This window comes from Lagopus leucura, unplaced genomic scaffold, assembly GCF_019238085.1.
Source record: "Lagopus leucura isolate 7727_CA_CO unplaced genomic scaffold, USGS_WTPT01 205-6_obj-0_obj, whole genome shotgun sequence".
NCBI classification, from domain to species: domain Eukaryota; kingdom Metazoa; phylum Chordata; class Aves; order Galliformes; family Phasianidae; genus Lagopus; species Lagopus leucura.
Window position 1 is genome coordinate 336 of NW_024964605.1, and position 18,699 is coordinate 19,034.

An 18,699-nucleotide genomic window follows, 5' to 3' on the forward strand; every position below is an offset into this window, starting at 1 on the left:
GTGGGGTGGAAGCAGGAGGAACTGCTCCTGGGGCTCCGAATAAGGGGGGGGGGATGCTTAATAAGGCGCTGTGATTAATTAGCAGGAAGAGAAGTAATTGAGCTCGGCATTTGGCCAACGCTTGTAAATCCCCATTAGGGATGGCCCTGCGGTGACAGAGGGTCTGGGGGGGAAATAGGGGGGGTCAGGGGGGCACAGAAAGCCCCAGAAGGTGCACAGACACCAGCAGGGGACACACGGAGTCGCTCAGAGGACAGAAGGGTCGGGGTTGAGGCGATGCCTCGTGGAGGGGTGACCCCAAATCCGACCCCACACCACGCGCCCCGGGCACGGCTCCAGGACGGCCCCGTGCTGCAGTGCTGCAGCCGTGTGACACCATGAAATCGCAGCTCCATCGGTGCCAGCGGATGGGATTGGGGGACGGGGGCTCCCCACCCACCCCAGCCACCCCATAAACCCGCCGAGTCCGCACCCAGCAGTGCAGCGGCACCAAGGGCACCGCGCCGATGTGGATCGTTGTCCTCAGCACCGTCACCGCTGCCATGGCCCAGGAAGGTATGGGGACACTGGGGGACATCAGGGGGCCGGGGTGTCACTCAATGGGGACGTCACTCAATGGGGACATCACTCAATGGGGACGTCACACGTTGGGACATCATTTGGTGGGGACATCATTCATTGGGGACGTGACTCCATGGGGATGTCACTCGGTGGGGATGTCACTCAGAGGGATGTGTTCTGGTAGGGGACACCACTCACTGGGGATGTCACTCAGTGGGGAGTTGACACAGCAGGGATGTCACTCAGTGGGGAACCTGATTGGAGCCATTGCACGGTCAGGGCATCGCTCACTGGGGACGTCACTCCATGGGGACGTGGTGCAGTGGGGACGTCCCTCACTGGGGGGCATTCACTCCATGAGGACGTCACACAGCGGGGATGTCACTCCATGGGGACGTCCCTCACTGGGGACACCTCTCCACGAGGACGTCACTCCATGGCCACGTCCTTCCACCACTTGGTGAGGACACCATTCCATGGGGACGCCCCCTAGGGGGGCAGAGCCGTCCCCTAGGGGACCGGGGGAAGGTGCAAAGCCCACCACCCCCTTTCTGTCCCCCCGCAGACCTTTACAGAAAGGTGTTTGTGTTCCGGAAGGACCCCAGCGACGCCTACGTGCTGCTGCAGGCGCAGCCGGAGCACCCCCTGCTCAACTTCACCGTGTGCCTGCGCTCCTACACCGACCTCACGCGGCCCCACAGCCTCTTCTCCTACGCCACCAAAGCTCAAGACAACGAAATCCTCCTCTTCAAACCCAAACCCGGCGAGTACCGCTTCTACGTCGGGGGGAAATACGTCACCTTCCGCGTCCCCGAGAACCGCGGGGAGTGGGAACACGTCTGCGCCAGCTGGGAGTCGGGCAGCGGCATCGCCGAGTTCTGGCTGAACGGACGCCCGTGGCCCCGCAAAGGGTTGCAGAAGGGCTACGAGGTGGGCAACGAGGCCGTGGTGATGCTGGGGCAGGAGCAGGACGCCTTCGGGGGAGGCTTCGACGTCTATAATTCGTTCACGGGGGAGATGGCGGACGTCCACCTGTGGGATGCAGGGCTGTCCCCCGATAAGATGCGCTCCGCTTACCTGGCGCTGAGGCTGCCGCCGGCGCTGCTGGCCTGGGGACGCCTCCACTACGAGGCCAAGGGGGACGTGGTGGTGAAACCACGGCTGCGTGAGGCGCTGGGGGCCTGAGACCCTCAAGCTGTTTCCCTTTGCTGTCTCCATCCTCGCTGTCCTCTCCACATGGCGTCGCCCGCTCGGCTCAGCCGTGGGGATGTGATGCATGGAGAGATGGGGACACCCCCAGCCCCGGGTCGCCCCTCTCCTGCTGAGTCCCCACGGCACGCAGCGCCGGCCCCATCCCTGCCCTGGGATCCTCGTCCTCCCCCTGCAGCAAAATAAACCATGAAAACTCCAGGTGACGATGACAAAAGTGAGCACACGTCGATCCCGCTGGCGATGGGAGGGGATGGGGGGGGTTTTGGGGATGCGGGGACACATCGATTGCCAGGGACGGGAGGGGGTGACGTGGATCCGGGGACGGACGCCGGTCCCCACGCTTCCTGCCCATTGCTGACATTACAAAAGTCGCTCACCCGATGTCCCCATGGCGTCACACGGGACAATGTCCTCACTGGGGAAAGTCGGGGGAGGAAGTCAGGTGGCAGTGCCCTTCTTCTGGGAAGTGCCCTGGACTTCTGCCACTGTCGCTGCGGTGGGGACACGGAGACAATGCGGTTCTACTTCCTCTTCTTCCTCGTGGGGCTCTGCAGCATCGCTGCCCCAGATGGTAGGGATGAAGGATCCCCTGGGGAGCAGGCGGGGGGACGGACATGGGGACACGCAGGGTGGTGGCACAACAGCAAAAGGGGACACATGGGGACGTGGGGCTGTGAGGGGGGGGGTGGCAGGGTGATGAAACCCCCCCACCCCGGCGCCGTCCTTCCGTCCAGGTGCCGCAGCCAAACTGAGCGCCCGGATCCAAAGCTCCCCCCAAGTGCCCTCTATGTACCACAGCCTGGTGCTGAGCTGCAAGGTCACCGGGGACAGAGGGTAAGGCAGCCCCCCACCCCACAGCGCGGCCGCCCCACGGGCAACCCCACGCCTGGGTGACACCGAGCCCCACGCAGCCCCAAGGAGTTCGTGTGGGAGAAGAAAGGGATCCAGGAACCGCTGCAGAGAGGCCCCAGTGACATCCTCCTCTTCCGCTCCTTAAATAAAACCCACCTGGGCATCTACACCTGCAAGGTCACCAGCCCCCGGGGCTCCGCCGCGGCCACCTACAACCTGTGGACAGACGGTAAGGAGGGAAGGAACAACCCGTCCTCCCAGCTGTGCCCTCCTTCCTCCAGTTCCTCCTCACCACAGAATCACAGAATGGCCAGGGTTGGAAGGGACCTCAAGGATGATGAATCTCCAACCCCCCCTGCCACATGCAGGGCCACCAACCTCCACGTTAAATGTTTAACCAGGCTGCCCAGGGCCCCATCCAACCTGGCCTTGAACACCTCCAAGGACGGGGCATCCACAGCCTCTCTGGGCAGCTGTTCCAGCACCTCACCGCCCTCTGGGTAAAGAATTTCCCCCTGATGTCCGACCTCAATCTCCCCTCCCTCAACTTAAAACCATTTCCCTTCGTCCTACACGTATCAGCCCTCTCAAAGAGTTGATTCCCCTCCCCTCTGTAGGCTCCCTCTAAAGGGAATGGAAAGGCTGTAATGAGGTCACCCCGCAGCCTTCTTGTCTCCAGGCTGAACAAGCCCAGCTCCCTCAGCCTGTCCTCATAGGGGAGCTGCTCCCCACCCCGTGCCAACATCACCCTGGGTCACCAGCCCTCGCGTGGCTGCACCTCGAGATGCTTGGAAGCCACCCCTACGGTTAACAGCGGCCGCTTCCACATCTGGTGGTTTCCTTCTGTGAGGGGACATTCATTTTTTTTCTCCTCTCTCTCCCAGACCTGAAGAACAAAGTCTTCGTGTTCCCTGAACAGTCCAATGATTCCTATGTGCTGCTGCAGGCGCAGCCAGAGCACCCCCTGCTCAACTTCACCGTGTGCCTGCGCTCCTACACCGACCTCACGCGGCCCCACGGCCCCTTCTCCTACGCCACCAAAGCTCAAGACGACGAAATCCTCCTCCTCAAATTCAAACCCACCGAGTACCGCTTCTACGTCGGGGGGAAATACGTCGCCTTCTCCATCCCCAAGAGCCACGCGGAGTCAGAATTCGTCTGCGTCACCTGGGAGTCACCCACCGGCATCGTGCGCTTCTGGCTGAACGGACGCCCGTGGCCCCGCAAAGGGTTGCAGAAGGGCTACGAGGTGGGCGACGAGGCCGTGGTGGTGCTGGGGCAGGAGCAGGACGCCTTCGGGGGAGGCTTCGACGCCCAGCAGTCCTTCGTGGGGGAGATCTCCGAGGTCTACATGTGGGACGTGGGGCTGAGCAACTCAGAGGTGAAAATGCTCGGCTACACCGAACCCTACGCCACCCCCATCTTCAGCTGGAGGAACTTCCCCTATAAGATCGAGGGTGAGGTGTACCTCGTGTCCTAAGGCTCCTGGCCGCCGCTGCCACCATTTAACGCGTGCCCCCCTCTCCGCAAGTCCCCTCTGCCTGACCTCCATCCCCCAAAGCCACATAGCAGCAAATAAAAGAAGGAATGGAGTCGACAAGCAGCAGCAGGCAGCGCTGGGTGCATTTTGTGGTGCTGGGGGTGGGGGCTGTGGGTGAGGAGAACAACTCTGTGGGGTCCCCCACTGTGTTCCTCCATGGGGTCTCCCCTTGTCCCCCATCTTGAGTTCCCCCCCTTGACCTCTCCATGCAGTCCCTCCTTGTCCCCCTCCATGGGGTACCCCCGTATCCCCCACTTTGGGGTCTCTCCTTGTCCCCATCTGTGGGGTCTCCCCTTGTTCTCCTCTATGGGGACCCCCTTATCCCCCCACTTTGGGGTCCCTCCTTGTCCCCAGTCCATGGAAACCCCCCTTGTCCCCCTCTGTGAGGCTGGGGAGGGGACAAAGCAAGGACAAAGGAGGAGTCCCGGTCTCCCGGTACTTCCATGGGGTGCAGCCCTGCGTCCCGACATCCCCGGGGAGTGGGGTAGAAGGGGGGGGGGCCTCGCCGCGGTGCAACCGCGGAGCCCAACGGCCTCCGCCACCTGATTCCGGCACTGCGATCGATTCCGCCGTTCCCTGCTGTCCCGCTCCGCCCCCCCGCGGCCTTCCCCGGTACGGAGGGGAGAGAAGGCCCGGGGCAGGAGGGGAGGGGGGGTGGGAGCGGCCAGGCTGGGCCGGGGTCTCGGTTCGAGGTAGGCCGCAGGGCCGGGGTCTCCTTCCAGGTAGGCCGCAGGGCTGGGGTCTCGGTTCGGGGTAGGCCGCAGGGCCGGGCCTGCTGAGTGCGGCCTACGGCGGAGGCGGGCCGGGAAGGAGTGGGGGGGGGGAGCCCGGGGCGGCCGGAGGGAGGGCGGGTGGAAGCTGGGAGGGGCCGGGGGTGTCGGGGGCGGGATGGCCCAGGAGGGCTGTTGGGGCGCGGGGTGTTGGGGACTGGCCTGGGGGGTGGGGGGGGGGGGGGTGGGGGGGGTGGGGGGGGGGGGGGGGGGAGGATCTCAGGAAGCCTGGACTGGGGGGTCCTGAGGTTTGTGGGGAGGGGTCTTAAGGAGAGCATGGGGTGGGATGCTGGGCTCTGGAGAGGGGCACAGCCCGGGGGTCCAGACCCTGCGGTGCAGCACCGTCCCACGTCCCCATCCCACAGGACCCCGCAGGCGATGGTGGAGCCCCCCAACTTCTCATGGGTGGCAGAGGGGAGGCTGGCGGGGCTGGCCATGCCACGAGAGCCGGGCCATTACCGTTTCCTGCTGGGCCGGGGCGTGAGGCATCTGGTGTCACTGTCTGAAAGGGCCCCCCCCACATCACGGCTGCTGTCCCGCGCTGCAGCTCCACCGATTCCGTGTGCCTGACTTCACCCCGCCGACACCCGGACAGATCCAGAGCTTCCTGCAGCTGGTGGAGGAGGCCAACGGTCGCGGGGAGGTACGGACTGGGGGGTGACAACGAGGGCGGTGGCAGAGGAGGTGATGCCAGGATGGGGGGGGTGATGTTGGGGTGGTTGGCACTGAGAGCGAGGTGTCAGCAAGAGGGAGGTGGCACCGAGGTGGAGGTGGCACCGAGATGGAGGTGATGCCAAGGATAGGGGGGTGGTGTTGGAGTGACCAAGAGGAGGGTGTCAGCAAGAGGTAGGTGACACTGAGATGGAGGTGACGCCGAGGCGGTGATGGTGGGGCGGTGCTGCCGGTGTGGGATACGTGATTCCACGGTGGGTGACACCACGAGGAGGATGTCACCGTGAGAGAGGAGACATCGAGGGGGTGATGATGGGGGGGTGACGCCAGTGTGGAGCGGGTGATGTCAGGGTGGGTGACAGCAGGATGGAGGTCGCACCTGGAGGGAGGTGACGCCATGGGGTGCCCGTGTCATGGCGCAGGCGGTGGCTGTGCACTGCATGCTGGGACATGGCCGGACGGGCACCATGCTGGCCTGCTACCTGGTGAAGACACAGAAGATGAGCGGCAGTGACGCCATCCGGGAGATCCGCAGGCTGCGGCCGGGCTCCATCGAGACACGGGAGCAGGAGCAAGCTGTCATGGAGTTCCACCGGCGCTTCAGGTACGTGCAGCCCCTCTTGGGGGGGGTCCCCGGGCCAACAGGGCCACGGCAGGCACAGCTGCAGGGCCAGGAGCCCAACTGAAACGTGGATCTGCCTCATTGTAGTGCTGGAGAGGACAGCAGGGAGGTGTGACTGTGAGCATCTCTACGAGCAGAGCGTGCTGCATGGAGGTGAGATGTTCCCTGTGAAGCTTTGCCCAGCCTGGCGGTGCCAGCGTTTGTCTTGTCGCCATTAAAGGGCTTCATGCTGCTCCTCTCCGCTTCTGTCTGGGGAACCAAAGGGCCACCAGAGACCCCCGCCTCCACCACGTCCCACCTTTGCTCCACGTTGACCCGCTGCCATCCCCAACCCCAAGCTCTTCAGCCTTCATCACTGCTTGGAACCCAACAGTGGCACCCCAAAATTGGGGATCCCGTGCCACAAGGCTCTGAGACTCTGCCATCCCCAGAGCTGGTCAACAGCCAACGCAGTGACGCAACATGGAGGGTGACAGCAGCTCCCCAGGGCCGTCCCGGGACGTGGATGCTTAAAGGGAAGCTTAGATGGAATTTAGGCATCTCCGTTCCAAAAGTCCAATCCTGAAAATCTCTTCTCAGCTGTTCCTAACCTTGGTGGCATTTAAATCCTAAGTGCAAGAAGCGTCACCGTCTCCCTTCCTGGGTGTGTGGCACCGTGCCGGGCGTGCGCTGCTCACTGGGTGCCAGCTCACCACCTGCACCCTGGGCTGGAGGGCCCTCACCTCCCCCCATACAGCTCCATGTCTCCAGATAGGATGGTGAAACCCCAAAATGCCATCGTGTTCCACCAGAAACGTCCCACCGTGGCGGTGGCACACAGTGGCTGGGGTCAGAGCTGGCAGGGATGGGAGGAGATGGCCGTGGGGATGGGGGCACCCCAGAGCGGTGCGGAGCAGCACTTGGTGGGGTCATCGCCTCTCCTTGGGGGCTTGGGGACGCGGTGGCACCCATGGGTGCCACTATGGCTCTGAGGAAACCACGGCACCACGTGGGGATGTGTGGGGACATCAAGGGATTCTCGTGTGCCAGCACCCAAAACAAGACATGGGTGGCTGGGGGGGGTGGAGGGAGGAGGATGTCCCATATGGAGGATGTGGGGACATGGAAGGGGTCGGGGGCAGTGCAGAATGGGCCTAAGCCCGCGGAGTCACAGCGCTCACATGGGACTGGGAGATGCAGGAAAGCAGCTTAAGAGCAGAATTATTTCCTTTAACTCCTCTTACTTTAGCTCTGTCCTTAATAATCTCCCGCGCTCTGGGGGCCGGGCCAGGCCGAACTGATGGGGGGGGACAGCGGGACCCCCACCCCAAGAGGGGGACTGCGATGGGGGTTTGGCCCCAGCACCCCTGCTGCGGTACTGCAGGGGTTGGAGGTGCTGTGCCACCAACCCGGCACGGACCCATCGGTGACACCATGGGGTCAGGACTGGGGGGCGTCCCCTCAGCATCAGAGCCCCCAGCCTGGCTCACAGCCCAGCTCCGGCTCAGGGTTGTGGGATGGGGACAAGGCTCTGGTGGCCGTCCCCTCTGTGGGGACACAGCAGGGGATTAAAGGGGTGACGGACGGGGTGGGAGAGGGCAACCAGAGAGCAGCAGGGTGGGGGCTGTCACGGGGGTGGCGTGTGCATGGCGTGGTGAGGAGCGGCACGGCTTGGAATCCTAGAATCATCCAGTCATGGATGTCCCCAGATTTAAGGGACCCGCAGAGATCATCCAGCCCTGCATGAGACCGCCCAAATTCAAGCCCTGTGGGTTGTCTGGCAGGTTTGGGATGCCACGACACAGCGTGCTGTGGGGCAGCGTGGCACGGGATGGGGTGGGATGGCTTGGCGTGCCGTGACACCGCATGGCACCCCATACCCCCACTGCCCCACCTGATGCCCTTTATTCCCACCCCACGTCCCCTCTGTCCAACTTTATGCCCTTTATTCCCACCCTACACCCTTTATTCCCACCCCAAATCCGCTCTGTCCCACTTTATGCCCTTTATTCCCACCCTACACCCTTTATTCCTACCCCACGCCCCCTCTGTCCCACTCTACGCCCTTTATTCCCACCCCAAATCCCCCCCGTCCCACCCTATACCCTTCATTCCTACCCCATGCCCTTTATCCCCACCCCGATCCCCCTCCCCTCCCCAGAACTACACTTCCCATCACCCCCCGCGCCCCTCTCCGTCCTCCCCTCCCTACCATTGGCCTCCAGCAAGCTTCCGTTACCCAGGCAACAGCCAATCAGAAGCGCCTCGTGGGCGTGGCCTAGCCGAGGTCCTCCCACCGCCGTTGCTTTGGCGGCGGAGCGGCGCGCTTCGGTTCTGCTTCGGTTCGGGCGATGAAGAACCGGCGGCCGTCCCCGGTTCGGGGCCGCGGGGAGCCCGGAAGAGCCCTGCTGAGCTCCGGCGGCGGTACCTGGTGACCTGCGGGCCGTTGGACCTGTGCTATGCGGTGGTGGCTCCGCGCGGCCTTCCTCAGCCTGCTCGCTGGGACCGACGGTACCGCATGGCCGGGCTGGGGCGGTTCGGTTCGGTTCGGTTCGGTTCCGGTCGTCAATTCTCGTTCCCGTCCCGGTGCAGGCGGCGGGCAGAGCGGGGCCGTGGTGGGTCGAGTCGGGGACAGCGCTGTGTTGGGCTGCGATCTGTTGGGAACCGAACCGAACCGGCCGCCGCTTTACGTCATCGAGTGGCTCCGGGTCGGGTTCGTCCTCCCCATCTTCATCAAATTCGGCCTTTATTCACCGCGAGTGGATCCGGAGTACATCGGTGAGGGATCGGGGGGGGGGGTGGGGGGCTCAGCCCACTTTGGGTCGTGGTTCCATTGAGGGCTCTGAAGCCCTGAGTTCAGCGCTCTGTGGGTTGTGGCTCTATTGAAGGCCTTCAACCTTCAGCCCCCTATGGGTCGTGGCCCCATTGAAGACCCCGAACCCCTGAGCTCAGCCCCCTAGGGGTTGTGGCCCCACTGAAGACCCCAAACCCCTGAGCTCAGGCCCCTATTGAGTCACTGCCCCATTGAAGACCCTGAGCTCGGCCCATTTTGGGTCGTGGCCCCATTGAAGACCCTCAGCCCCCTGTGGGTCGTGGCCCCATTGAAGTCCCACAGTCACTGAGTGTTGACCCCCATCATTCTCGGTCCCCAATGGGTCACAGTCCCCATAAAGTCATGAAGATGCTCGGCTCTGTCCCCAGTGGGTCCTTATGAGCACTGGGCTCTGTCCCCTATAATTGTGGTCCCCATGAAGGCCCCAAGCCCCCAGGCTGTGTCCCCTACGGATCGCAGTCACCATGGAGGGCCCAGAGCTCATGGTCTCCATCCTGTGTGGGTCACAGTCCCCTTCAAGGCTCTGACCCCTATGGGTTGTGGTCCCCATGAAGACCTGGACTCTGTACCCCATGCCTCATGGTTCCCATAAAGGCTCTGAGCCCCTGGGTTCTGTCCCCAGTGGGTCACAGTCCCCGTAAAACCCCGTCCTCTGTCCCCAAAGGCTCACAGTCCTCATAAAGGTCTGACCTTTGTCCCCAGTGGGTCACAGTTCTCCCCCATGGGTCGCAGTCCCCATGAAGGTCTGACCTCTGTCCCCCATGGCTCGCGGTCCCCATAGCCTGTCCAGAGCCCATGGCTTCCATCCCCAATGGCTCAGCCCCCATAAAGGCCTGTCCTCTGTCCCCAATGGCTCACTGTCCCTATAAAGGTCTGTCCTCTATCCCCCATAGGTCACGGTCCCCATAGCCTGTCCAGAGCCCAGAGCTTCCATCCCCAACGGCTCGCAGTCCCCATGAAGGCTCTGAGCCCCTGCCCTCTGTCCCCAATGGCTCGCAGTCCCCACAGAGGCCCCGCTGCCCCCGGTGGCCCCGAGGTTGTGCGTGGGGCAGGGATTTGGCCCTTCAGCAGCTCAGCAGCGGCGCTGCCCGGATTTGGAGCCTTGGCGTGGGAGGGCCGATCCCACAGAGTGCTGGTGGTGACAAGGAACCCCCCCCCCCCCCCGCCATTGACACTAAGCCCCACGGTGACAACACACCTGGTGACACCAAAGCCTCGCCGTGGGGCCCCACAGCTCCGGTTACCTGCAGAGCTCTGGTTTCCCTGTGGGCAGGCAGCAGGTGGGGCTTGGTCTCGTCCTTTGGCTTCGTCCCCAATGGTCCCCACTGTGTCACCAACTGGCTGCACCCAGGATTGACGCTGGGGGGTGAAGGGTGGGGGGGACACACCGAGCTCAGCCTGGCAGCCGCTGCTCCAAACGGGTACAACGGCTTCAGCGTCACCCCTGGAGCCCCTCGTGTCACCTGGTGTCACCCGAGCTTTCAGGGCTCAAGAGTGGGCTGCAGCCAAAGCCCTTTGGAGGGGAAATGGGGTCGTTTGCCCCCCCCGCCAGCTGCCGCCATCCCCCGCGGCGTCCCCTGCCTGGGGTCGCTGGTCCCCATCGTGGTCACCGCATCCCCCCACGGCGGTGGCCGCCGTCCCCCTTTGTGTCCCTTTGAATGGCGGTTGCCAGGGGCTGCCGGCGGGGAGGGCAGCGGCGGTTTTGTTGGTTTTGTTATCGGTGGGGGAGGAGGAGGAGTTGGGGCCGGCGCTGGGGGGGATTAGGGGCATCCCCTGCGCTCTGATCCGTGCCAAAGGGAGCTTTGTTTGGAGCCTGCTGTTCCCAGCACCCGGCTGTGGGGCTGCCCCACGCATCCCGGCGATGCCCTGGTTCCCATCCCTCCCACGGCCCCCATCACCTCCTGAGAAAAGCGAATTTGGGTGAGGCTGCGGGGAAGCCAAGGGCTGCACGTGGTGCCTTGCTGGGTTTGAAACTGCATTCCCCAAACTGCCCTACCCGGTCCTGCTTCCTCCCCCTCATCATCATCATCCTCGCCGGGCTCGTCTGGCCGGTGCAGCACCCACGTGGGGACCTTGGGGACACCAAACTCCCCCCAGCAAAACTCGTTTAATGGGAACCACTTGATAGAATGCTGCTCTGCTGTTTAACCCCCCCCCACCCTCGGGGGGGTGGCACTTATGGGGCTGAGCAGTGGGGGGTTTGGGGGTTCTGTGGTGCTGGCTGCACCCCGGCACCGCTGAGCCAATATTGCGCCGTGCGCCTGAGCCGATTACAGCTCTGATAATAGCATGGAGGATTAGGGGGCCGTGCTCTGCTTCTGCTCCTTCTCCTCCTCCTCATCCGTGGGGACAGTTTGGGGTGAGCACCCCAAAACACGGGGGTGGCTCCCATCGGTGGCTCAGTGGTGCTGGGTGCCACAGGGCGCCGCTCGGGGCTCTCCTGACCCCTCAGCACGGCAGGGAGGAGGAGTGCGGGGGTGACCGGGGCTTAGCAGGGCTCCTGAGGGTGAGCAGCTCTGATGGAGGGGGGGGAAGGTGGCTCTGGGGGACACACACGGCTGTCCCCAAGCAGTGCCATGTGCTCCTGGTCCTGCAGGTCGCGTGCGGATCGAGGAAGGTGCGTCGCTGCGCATCGACCTGCTGCGCGCTGAGGACCAGGGCTGGTACGAGTGCCGCGTGCTCTTCCTCGACCGACCCAGCGACGACGCCGACTTCCAAAACGGGACCTGGATCCACCTCACCGTCAATGGTAGGGATGGGCTGGGGGTCCTGCTGCTGAGCCCGGCTCTGAGTTGGGTGCTGGGATCCCGTTGTTGCCCCGTTCCCCTGCCTGGGTGCCTGTTGAGCGCCACCCTTTGAGCCGCCCCGTTCGGAGGGCAGCGCTGCTCCCATCGCCTTGGATCCCCCTCCAGACCCCTCGCTCTCAGGGCTGGGGCCAAATCTTCTCTTTGCCCACGTCTGAGAGCGCGTTTTTCTTCCCAGCACCCCCAACCTTTTCGGTGACCCCCCCGGCGTTTGTGGAGGTGCGGGACCGCGACGCGCTGAGCCTCACCTGCACGGCCGTGGGCAACCCGCAGCCCATCGTCAGCTGGAAGAGGAGCGACCTGGCCCTGCAGAGCGGGGACACAGTGCAGGTGAGCTCAGCGTGGCGCCAGCTGGGGGGAGGAGGCCCCCCATCCCACGTCGTCCCTCGGTTGTCCCTATTGGCGACGTTGCAGGTGAGGAACGGGACGCTGAGCATCGCCGCGGTGGAGCGCGCCAGCGCAGGCACCTACACGTGCCATGCATCCAGCAAGGAGGGCACCATCACCCACACAACCCGAGTGCTCGTGCAGGGTGAGTCCCCGGGGTCACCTCGGGGCTGTCCCCTCCTTGTGCTCCCACCCCCCAACCCTCACGGTCCCCTCTGCTTTGCAGGGCCGCCCGTCATCGTGGTGCCGCCGCAGAACGTCACCGTTAACGTCTCCCAAGATGCCTTCCTGGCGTGCCAGGCTGAGGCGTACCCAGGAAACCTCACCTACACCTGGTTCCAGGGCAGCAGCAACGTCTTCCACCTCAGGTACGCCGCAGAGGCACCGCTGTGGCCGTTGGCTCATGGAGGCAACAGGACTTTGCCCACAGCAGGCGCGGATCCGGGCACCTTTGGGTGTGATGGGGTGTGACACAGGGCTTCTCCCACCCTTGCTGTGCCTTCTTCCACCCCTTCATCCCCTTCTAGCCACCTCCAGGCACGGGTACGCATCCTGGTGGACGGGAGCCTCCTGCTCCAGCGAACCACCCCGGATGATGCGGGCAAATACACCTGCATCGCCAGCAACGGGCTGTGGAAGCCGCCTTCAGCCTCAGCCTTCGTCACAGTGCTGTGTAAGAGCCTTGGGGCGCCCTGTGGGGCTGCCGTGGGGTCCCTGACGCCTTCCCAGCACCCTTCTCATCCCCACAGACCCAGCACAGGTGACCACCATGCTCCCAGAAACCCACCTGCCCAAGGGGATGCGAGGCATCATCCGGTGCCCCACCAGAGCCAACCCCCCTCTGCTCTCTGTCAGCTGGACACGAGATGGGCGCCCGCTGGAGCTGGGCAAGGTGGGGCTGCGTTCCCCCACCCCGCGGCATCCCTGTGCCCCCTCGGCTTCACCCTCCTTCCCTTCTCCCAGTTCCCAGGCTGGTCCACGAGACCTGACGGCTCCATCGTCATCGCCACGGGGAATGACGATGCCCTGGGGCTGTACAGCTGCACCCCCTACAACAGCTACGGCACCGCCGGCGCGTCCCGACCCACCCGCGTCCTGCTCAAGGTGAGGATGAGGAGCGGGGATGGCAGCACGGCCCCGTCCTGCTGCCTGTTGCCACCATCCCCACGTGTGGCTTCTTCCAGGATCCCCCCGCCTTCACGGTGCGTCCCAAGGAGGAATATTTCCAGGAGGTGGGCAGGGAGCTGGTGATCCCCTGTGTGGCCCACGGGGACCCCCCACCCACCATCACCTGGGGGAAGGTAAGAGAGCCCAGCTGGGAGGTCGGCCTGGCTTTTGTCCTCCTGGGACGTCGTCTCTGGGATGGAGGAGGGTGAAGGTACTCCTGTACTCAGCTCTAGTAAGGCTGCACCTCGAGTGCTGTGTCCACTGTTGGGCCCTGCACTGCAAGAAAGGCATTGAGGCCCTGGAACGTGTTCAAAGGAGGGCAACAAAGTTGTGAGGGGTCTGGAGCACAGGGCTGATAAGGAGAGGCTGAAGGAGCTGGGAATGTTCAGCCTGGAGAAGAGGAGCTCAGGGGAGACCTCATTGCTCTCTATGACTGCATGAAGGGGGGCTGTGGTGAGCTGGGGGTCGGCCTCTGCTCTCGTGTCATCAGTGATAGGAGCAGAGGAAATGGTTTCAAGCTACAACAGGGGAGATTCAGGCTGGACATGAGGAAGAATTACTTTTCAGAAAGGGTGGTCAGCACTGCAATGGATGCCCAGGGAGGTGGGGGAGGCACCGACCCTGGGGGTGTTGAAGGAAAGGCTGGATGTTGTGTTGAGGGACGTGGTTCAGTGGGAGCTGTTGGGAATGGGGGAACGGTTGGACTGGATGAGCTTTGAGGTCTTTTCCAACCTTGGTGATTCTATGATTCTAAGGTGATGGGGAAGGAGGTGGTGGGGATGGGGTTGATGGGCGTGGAGATGAGGGGGATGGAGATGGGGCGAGGATAGAGATGGGATAATGAAGGAGAGGCGGGGATGAGGATGGAGATGGGACAGAGAATGGGAAACAGGGGTGGGGATGGTGGTGGAGGTGGGACGGTCACCACCCTCAGCGTCCCTCCACGCAGGTGGGCAGCGCAGGGCAGATCGGTGCCCAGGTGGACGGGAACAGCAGCCTCATCTTCCACCCGCTCGTCAAGGAGCAGCACGGGCTGTGGGAATGCACGGCCACCAACGCCGTGGCCAGCGTCAGCGCTGCCACCACTGTGCACGTGCTGGGTGAGCGGGGCGCCGTCTGCGACGCAGGGGGGGCAGGATGGCTGCACTTTGGGGTCCGACCCACGCGCTCTTCTCTCTGCCTCCGTGCCAGGAACCAGTCCTCACGCCGTCACCAACGTCTCCGTGCTCCCGCTGCTGTTGGCGGCCAACATCTCCTGGGAGCCAGGCTTTGATGGAGGCTACTTCCAAAGGTTCAGCGTTTGGTACACGCCGCTGTGAGTCCCTCTCTGGTGCCACCCGCTGCCCCCTCCCGTCCCTCGGCCGTGGCTCAGGGCTCCGTGTCCCCGCAGGGCGAAGCACCCACCCCGTGCCCACCACGATTGGGTGTCGCTGGCGGTGCCGCCGGGGGCTCAGCACCTCTTGGTGGAGAACTTGCAGCCAGACACGAGCTACCAGTTCAGCGTGCTGGCGCAGAACAAGCTGGGCAGTGGTCCCTTCAGCCAGATCGTCACCTCCGTGCCCAGGGGTGAGAGCAGAGCGCACGGCTCCCCTCAAAGCTCACCTAAAAGATGGCAAGCTTTCCTATTTGTTCTGCGTCCAGGCCTGGGGCCTCCGGCACAGGAAAGATGTGGAGCTCTTAGAGTGGGTCTAAAGGAGGGCATTGAGGTGATCAGAGGGCTGGAGCAGCTCTCCTGTGAGGAAAGGTTGAGGGAACTGGGCTTGTTTGGCTTGGAGAAGAGAAGGCTGGGGGAGACCGCACTGTGGCCTTGCAGTGCTTGAAAGGAGCAGATAAACAGGAGGGGAACGGCTGTTTGTGAGGGTGGATGGTGATGGGACAAGGGGGAATGGGTGTAAAGTGAGACAGGGGAGGTTGAGGTTGGATATGAGGAGGAAGTTTTTCATCCAGAGGGCGGTGAGGCACTGGCACAGGTTGCCCAAGGAGGCTGTGGATGCCCCAGCCCTGCAGGCATTGGAGGCCAGGCTGGGTTAGCAGCCTGGGCTGCTGGTTGGGGACCTGCACACAGCAGGGAGTTGGAACCAGATGAGCACTGTGGGCCTTTGTAACCCAGGCCATTCTAGGATTCTATGATGATTCTATGATTATGGATCCCTATGGCACCCTATGGCACCCTATGCATCCCTATGGCACCCTGTGCATCCCTATGGCACCCTGTGGGTTCTCTGGGCAGCCTGGGCTGCTGGTTGGTGACCCTGCACACACCAGGGGTTGGAACTGATGATCACTGAGGTCCTTTTCAACCCAGCCCATCCTGTTATTCTATGATTTCCACCCCGTTCTCGCCCACCCTTCTCTCCCCAGGCTTCCCAGTGACCACAGTGCCTCCGGAGCCGCCGGCCATCACCGTGCACATCCTCCTGTCCCCACCTCAGGCTCTGAGTGCCAACCAGACAGCACGGGGGGTCCTGCTCCGTTGGCAGCCCCCGGCGCAGCTCTCGGTGCCGCTGAGCGGTTACGCCTTGGAGCTGCGGCAGGAGCGGGGTGGTTGGGAGGTGCTGGAGCGCTCCATCCCCAGCACGGAGAGCCAGGTGTTGGTGCCAGGGCTCATCAAGGTGAGGATCTGCGTGGTGGGGGGGGGGTCTCGCCAAACAGGGGGTGCAGTAAGGAAGGCCCGATGGCGATCTCTGCCCCCACTTCTTCCCCCCCCCCCCCCAGGACGCCTTCTATGAGTTCCGCCTGGTGGCCTTTGCTGGCAGCTACATCAGCGACCCCAGCAACACGGTGAACGTCTCCACGGCAGGTGAGGGGCCGCAGCCACCCCCTGTCCCCAGGCAGGAGGCAGAAATAAAGATTGATGGAATGTTTTGGGTGGGAGGAGGCTCCCGAGGTCGTCTAGTTACAGCCGCCGTGCTGGAGGCAGGGGCATCTCCCGTTAGGTCAGGTTGCTCAAAGACCCATCCAGCCTGAGCGCCTCCAATGGAGTGGTTGGGTTGGAAAGGTCCTTACAGATCCAAGAGCCATGGAACGGTTGGGTTGGATTGGGTTGGAAAGGTCCTTACAGATTGCAGAGACATGGAATGATCAGATTGGGTTGGAAAGGTCCTTACAGATCGGAAAGGCATGGAGCAGTTGGGTTGGAAATGTCCTTACTGATCCCAGAGACATGAAACGGTTGGGTTGGATTGGGCTGGAAAGGTCCTCTCAGTTCCCAGAGACATGGAATGGTTGGGTTAGAAAGGTCCTTACAGATCAGAAAGGAGTGGAACAGTTGGGTTGGATTAGGTTGAAAAGGTCTTTACAGATTGCAGAGACGTGGAATGATCAGATTGGGTTGGAAAGGTCCTTACAGATCCCAGAGACATGGAATGGTTGGGTTGGATTGGGCTGGAAAGGTCCTCTCAGTTCCCAGATGTATGGAATGGTTGGGTTGGAAGGTTGGGTTGGGTTGGAAAGGTCCTTACAGATCCCAGAGACACAAAATAGTTGGGTTGGAAAGGTCCTAACTCACAAAATCCCTCCATTGCTCTTTATTTTTACCAACCTTGTGCCGTTACAGACAGCCCACGCTGCACTGATCCCTATGGAAAGCTTTTAGCAAAGCACAAACCTCCTTAAAAGCACTCAGGGCCGCACTCTGTGCCACTCATTGATTCGACCACTTAAAAAGGAGCACAGTGGCACTTTGTAGGACATTGCAGTGGCCCATGAGAGCAGTTTGGTCAGCGGGGGCTTTGTGTGCAAGGATTTGACCCCTTGCATTCCCACGGGCTGAGATTTCCCCCCCAGCCTGCAGCCTTTCTGTTTAATGGGCGCCCAAGGGAGCAGCCGAGCTTTTGCCATCCGCGCTGCGGCGCCGGGGGGGGGGCTGAGCCAACGCATCTCCCACCCAACGCAGGGATGGAGGTGTACCCAGCCCGCACGCAGCTCCCCGAGCTGCTCCCACAGCCCGTGCTGGCCGGGGTGATCGGTGGGATCTGCTTCCTCAGCGTGGCCATCATCTTCAGCACCACGGCCGCCTGCATCATGAACCGACGGCGCGCCGCGCGCATCCGCAAACGGCAGCGAGGTAACGAACCCCACGGAGGTGTGGGGAGGGGGATTTCAAGGGGGGGGGGGGGGGGTGGGGGGCTGTGTGTGCACTGCTGTCATCTCATCGCCACGTCTCGTCCCCCCCCGTTGTGTTCTCATGGCCTCCAGATCCACCGCTTGTCTTCTCCCCCCGCAAGAAGCTCCCAGCCGCGCAGTAAGTCGTGCCCCACATCTCACCGCTCTCTCCCCACGTCGTCGCTGGGTTTGGGGCAGGGAATTGGGCTCGGGGTGGCACCCGTGGATGCTCCGCTTTCTGCTTTTTGGAGGTTTTGGTTTAAAGAAAAGCAGACGGCGCGCAGCAGCCATTGGAATCCCTACCATTTAACGGGGAGGCATCGGATGCTGCAACCGCAGCCATTCTCTTCTCCTTCCAGCCCTTCTCACACCTCTGATAGCCCAACCAGCACGGCCAAGCTAAAGCTGCAGCCCTCCCCGTGCCCCAGCCTGCGTCGAGCTCTGCTGTGGGGTGAGAAGGCCGGCACCAGCCTGGGGCTGAGCATCGCGGGGGGGTCGGGTGCCGGCTATGCCCTCTATGAGAGCCACGTTGGGGAGCACGTCCCACTGGAGCGCATCCGCCGTGGCCCCGATGGCCGCTTCGTGGTGGAGAGCACCGAAAAGCCGCCCCCCCAGCAGGACCCCCCCTCTGCACGTCTCCAAGAAACGGAGCCCATTTGGCACAAGGAGGTGGCGTTACGCCCTCGCCCCCCCGGAAATCCCCCAGTGCCCTCCGGTCGCCGGCGGGGTCGATATTTTGGATACGGCAGCAGCAGCCCCGTGGATGAAGGCGCCGCTCTGTGCATCCTCGACGTCAGCCCTGTGGCCTCTCCTGCCACTCTGCCTTACAGCCCCGACCCCCCCAGTGACCGTTGGGACTCGTTGCCCCCCCTTGGCAGCCCCCCGGACTCCGACACCCCGCAGCGGACCGCGTCCCCCCCGCCCCAAAGCAGCATCCTGCAGTACCTCAGCCTGCCCTTCTTCAAGGAGATGTGTGTGGATGGTGACTGGCCCCCCCCCGAGGAACCACAGCAGCCCCCCGCGCCCCCCCAGCAGCAGCCCGAGGGGGGGCAGGACTGCGTGGAACCATGTGCCAAGCTCCCCCCGGCCCCCACCCTCCTGCAGCCCCCCAAGGTGCCACTGGGTCCCATTAAGGCCTCGCTGCCCGGCCCCCCCCCTATGGCCGACCCCCCCGGAACCAACCCGCCATGCCCCCC

General features: G+C 63.3%; 4 protein-coding genes across 4 annotated transcripts; all 4 read left to right on the forward strand.

Annotated features, from left to right (window-relative positions):
• Positions 1–479: 479 nt before the first annotated feature.
• LOC122191781 (serum amyloid P-component-like) lies at positions 480–1,953 on the forward strand (the record flags this gene model as incomplete). Its single annotated transcript, XM_042892177.1, has 2 exons — positions 480–555; positions 1,127–1,953. Coding segments are annotated over 2 exons (696 nt in total), but the record flags the coding sequence as incomplete, so codon positions are not given.
• A 204-nt stretch (positions 1,954–2,157) lies between these two features.
• Positions 2,158–4,231, forward strand: LOC122191782 (mucosal pentraxin-like). Its single transcript, XM_042892178.1, has 4 exons — positions 2,158–2,344; positions 2,508–2,607; positions 2,685–2,854; positions 3,510–4,231. Exons 1-4 carry the CDS (start codon positions 2,287–2,289, stop codon positions 4,103–4,105), a joined length of 924 nt encoding a protein of 307 aa, XP_042748112.1. The 5' UTR covers positions 2,158–2,286; the 3' UTR covers positions 4,106–4,231.
• Positions 4,232–4,675: 444 nt separating this feature from the next.
• DUSP23 (dual specificity phosphatase 23) lies at positions 4,676–6,851 on the forward strand. The gene is given in 5 exon segments (XM_042892179.1): positions 4,676–4,777; positions 5,301–5,448; positions 5,450–5,578; positions 6,030–6,211; positions 6,317–6,851. Coding segments are annotated over 4 exon segments (474 nt in total). The 5' UTR covers positions 4,676–4,777; positions 5,301–5,313; the 3' UTR covers positions 6,345–6,851.
• Positions 6,852–8,496: 1,645 nt separating this feature from the next.
• IGSF9 (immunoglobulin superfamily member 9) lies at positions 8,497–18,694 on the forward strand (the record flags this gene model as incomplete). Its single annotated transcript, XM_042892176.1, has 18 exons — positions 8,497–8,719; positions 8,801–8,986; positions 11,638–11,790; positions 12,024–12,175; positions 12,260–12,377; positions 12,459–12,600; positions 12,760–12,905; positions 12,982–13,124; positions 13,196–13,336; positions 13,417–13,533; positions 14,349–14,499; positions 14,591–14,714; positions 14,790–14,965; positions 15,761–16,011; positions 16,115–16,199; positions 17,295–17,465; positions 17,597–17,642; positions 17,863–18,694. Coding segments are annotated over exons 1-18 (3,186 nt in total), but the record flags the coding sequence as incomplete, so codon positions are not given.
• Positions 18,695–18,699: the final 5 nt, after the last annotated feature.

Bases quoted from the DNA above. Each gene is read 5' to 3' on its own strand.
- LOC122191782 (XM_042892178.1), top strand. From the start codon at position 2,287: ATGCGGTTCTACTTCCTCTTCTTCCTCGTGGGGCTCTGCAGCATCGCT. The intron at 2,345-2,507 runs GTAGGGATGAAG...CCTTCCGTCCAG, and splicing joins CAGCATCGCTGCCCCAGATG to GTGCCGCAGCCAAACTGAGC. The intron at 2,608-2,684 runs GTAAGGCAGCCC...AGCCCCACGCAG, and splicing joins AAGGTCACCGGGGACAGAGG to CCCCAAGGAGTTCGTGTGGG.